This window comes from Ochotona curzoniae, unplaced genomic scaffold (genome assembly GCF_017591425.1).
Source record: "Ochotona curzoniae isolate NIBS_2020 unplaced genomic scaffold, NIBS_Ocur_1.0 scaffold_1852, whole genome shotgun sequence".
In the NCBI taxonomy this organism is placed as follows: Eukaryota; Metazoa; Chordata; class Mammalia; order Lagomorpha; family Ochotonidae; genus Ochotona; species Ochotona curzoniae.
Window position 1 is genome coordinate 35907992 of NW_024467087.1, and position 2876 is coordinate 35910867.

The window sequence follows — 2876 nt, forward strand, 5'->3', positions numbered from 1 at the left end:
TTTCTCACTATGGCTTTGTGACATCAAAGGGGCCAGGTTGTAGGTAACACATCAACAGTAGCGGCCTTGGCAGAGTACCAAGGGTCTATCTGGCCATGCCAGCCAGTGCCATGACATCGCTGTCCCCAGCTTGACTCACCCCATAACCAGCTGGGCTCTGCAGTGCAACATCCAACAGCACAACCTGCCTACATCCAGCAAGTAGCCTAACACCAGAACCTGGAACATCTACGCATAGACCGAGGCCTGGCATGGACACAGAAGTGTGGTTTGTGAACACGTGCCATCCAATGTTCCTGAGCCTATCAACACCAGTGGAGTCCTTCATCGCCCATCACCCTCTCCCTCCTCCCTAGCTGTGCTTGGTGCCCACATTGAGAGCCTTGACCCAAAATACCCAAGTGTGTGCTGTTCACAGATGCTTGTTCATGGATACTGGCATGGGCACAAGCACTGGCACCAAGGCTGAGCGCCTAGTGGGAGGTCAATACAAAATGCTCAGGAAGATCGGATCAGGCTACTTTGGCAATGTTTATCTGGCCATTAATATCATCAGTGGAGAAGAAGTGGCCCTGAAGGTAGAGCCACAGAAAAGCAAACACCCAAGGTTGATCATTGAGAATGCTGTATATAAACTGCTTCAAGGAGGCATTGGCATCCCGCGCCTGCAATGGTTTGGCCAAGATGGTGGTCAGAATATTATCGTCCTTGACCTTCTGGGACCTAGCCTGGAAGACCTCTTCGAGTTTTGTGCCAGAAACTTCTCAATGAAAACCATCCTTATGCTGGCTGATCAAATGATTGGTATCCTGGAGTATGTACACTCCCAGAACGTGTTACACAGAGATATTAAGCCTGAGAATTTTTTGATGGGAATGGGAAGGGAGTGTAACAAAGTTTTTCTGGTTGACTTTGGTCTTGCTAAGAAATACCGGGATAATAAGACCAGACAACACATACCATACCGAGAGGATAAAGGCCTCGTTGGCACCATTCGATATGCCAGCATCAACACACATCGTGGCATCGAGTACAGTCGACGAGATGATATGGAATCATTAGGATATGTCCTCATGTATTTCAACAGAGGCAGCTTGCCCTGGGAGGGACTAAAGGCTGATAATAAGAAACAGAAACACAAAAAGATTGGTGAGAAGAAGATGTCCATTCCAGTTGATGATCTTTGTAGAGGGTTTCCTTCAGAATTTGCTACTTACCTGAACATCTGTCGCCAGTTGGGCTTTGAGGAAACACCTAATTATATGTATCTCAGGCAAATTTTCCAGCTTGCATTTAGAAACCTGAATTTTCAGTACGATAATGTATTTGATTGGGCTGTGCTGCCACCCAGAACTCCTCATCTGGCATCTTCTATGGAGTAGGTACATCACGCCTATACCACTTCAGGAGAGCAAGATAAAAAGGACGAGAATGACAAGATTTCTGAACACAAAGGGGCTACCTAGAAGCATAGCATGGCATCATGCTATCACCTTCATGTACACAAACAGTAAGACTTCAAGTTCACCGTAACCTGGCCCTGGGGAGCAGTGTTAAGGCCATGTTGCAATATGTAAATTGCTATGCTATTATTACTAAGTGGAAATAATGTGGCTTGAGATCTGCTTTTCCAATTGTTTTCTTTCCTAAGTGGGAACATTAAGTAAATACACATTGATGTGACTTGTGTAAGCATATTGTGTATGTTAACTGGTTTAAATCTTTTGTCTTGAGCAGTGAAGCTTTGATAGCTCATTGCAGAGTGGCACGACCCTCTTCCGGCACAGTTTTGATGTTTGTAGATGCTCATGATTGTGCATTCCTAGGGTGATTTTCATCCCTGGAGTGTGGGAGGTGTTTGCATCAGGCCCTGTGAAGCTAGTAGGTTTCTCCTTTGCAAGCCAGCTGCCATGATAGCAATTGAAGATTCCAGTGTTTGGGAGAATGACAGATTTTGTTTGCTTACCTGAACTTGAAATAACAGCTTCCCTAGTGAAGAGTTAACTTGAACTTACTGTCCAGTGGTGGTCCTTGGGACTATGCATTAACTCTGTTAATGTTCTAGGTATAGAAATGAAATCATGTTTGCCACAAATATGGCTAATAATTTCATCAACATCCTTATTTAACAGACTGAACATATATGTTGCTAGATAAATGTAGTTACTGCAGTATATTTATTGGATTGGGATTTTACTTTAATTTTAAATTTAGCCTTTTTTTTATTCACAACATTCACTTCAAACTTAAACCTAGTTTGTAAAGAAGAAATGGGATATGAGCAGCAAAACAACACACTGCTTTGCTAACTCAGTATGAAATATAATTGTCACCAAATTTGTTTCTTATTAAAAATTATGTATTTGAATTGCATACTTATGGAGAGGGAGAAAGATCTCCCATCACAAGGCTGAAATGGCCAGTGCTGGTTTGGTTTGAATTTGTGAGCAAGAAATTTCTTTGTGGTTTCCCAGTGAGTACCTGAAACCAAACACATAGACCATTCTCTGCTGTTTTCCCAAGTGCACCAGCAGGCAGCTTAATCAGAAGTGGAGCATCTGAGACTCAAACTGTCTTCTGTATGTAATGCCAGCACTGCATGTAGCAACTTTACCTGCTAAGCAACAGTACTGGCCCTAGTCCCCAATGTTTTGACAGAGTATTTCAAATAAATACAGGCTGGGGGGTTAAGGGCAGATTTGGCTTCATAAATGGCTTAATTCATTCATGGATTCATGACAGTTTGTCAAGTGAGTGAATTTGCTATAAATTCAGCCCTCAGGAGCGGGGTTTAGTGTGCTAGTCAAGATGCCTGTATGCCACATGGAAGTGCTTGAGTTTGATTCCTGGTGTAAGTTCCAGGCTCCTGCTTCCTG

General features: G+C 43.3%; 1 protein-coding gene across 1 annotated transcript; it reads left to right on the forward strand.

Annotated features, from left to right (window-relative positions):
• Nucleotides 1-428: 428 nt before the first annotated feature.
• On the forward strand, nt 429-1382 carry LOC121169078 (casein kinase I-like). Its single transcript, XM_040999546.1, has one exon. The coding sequence runs from the start codon at nt 429-431 to the stop codon at nt 1380-1382; it is 954 nt and encodes a 317-aa protein (XP_040855480.1).
• Nucleotides 1383-2876: the final 1494 nt, after the last annotated feature.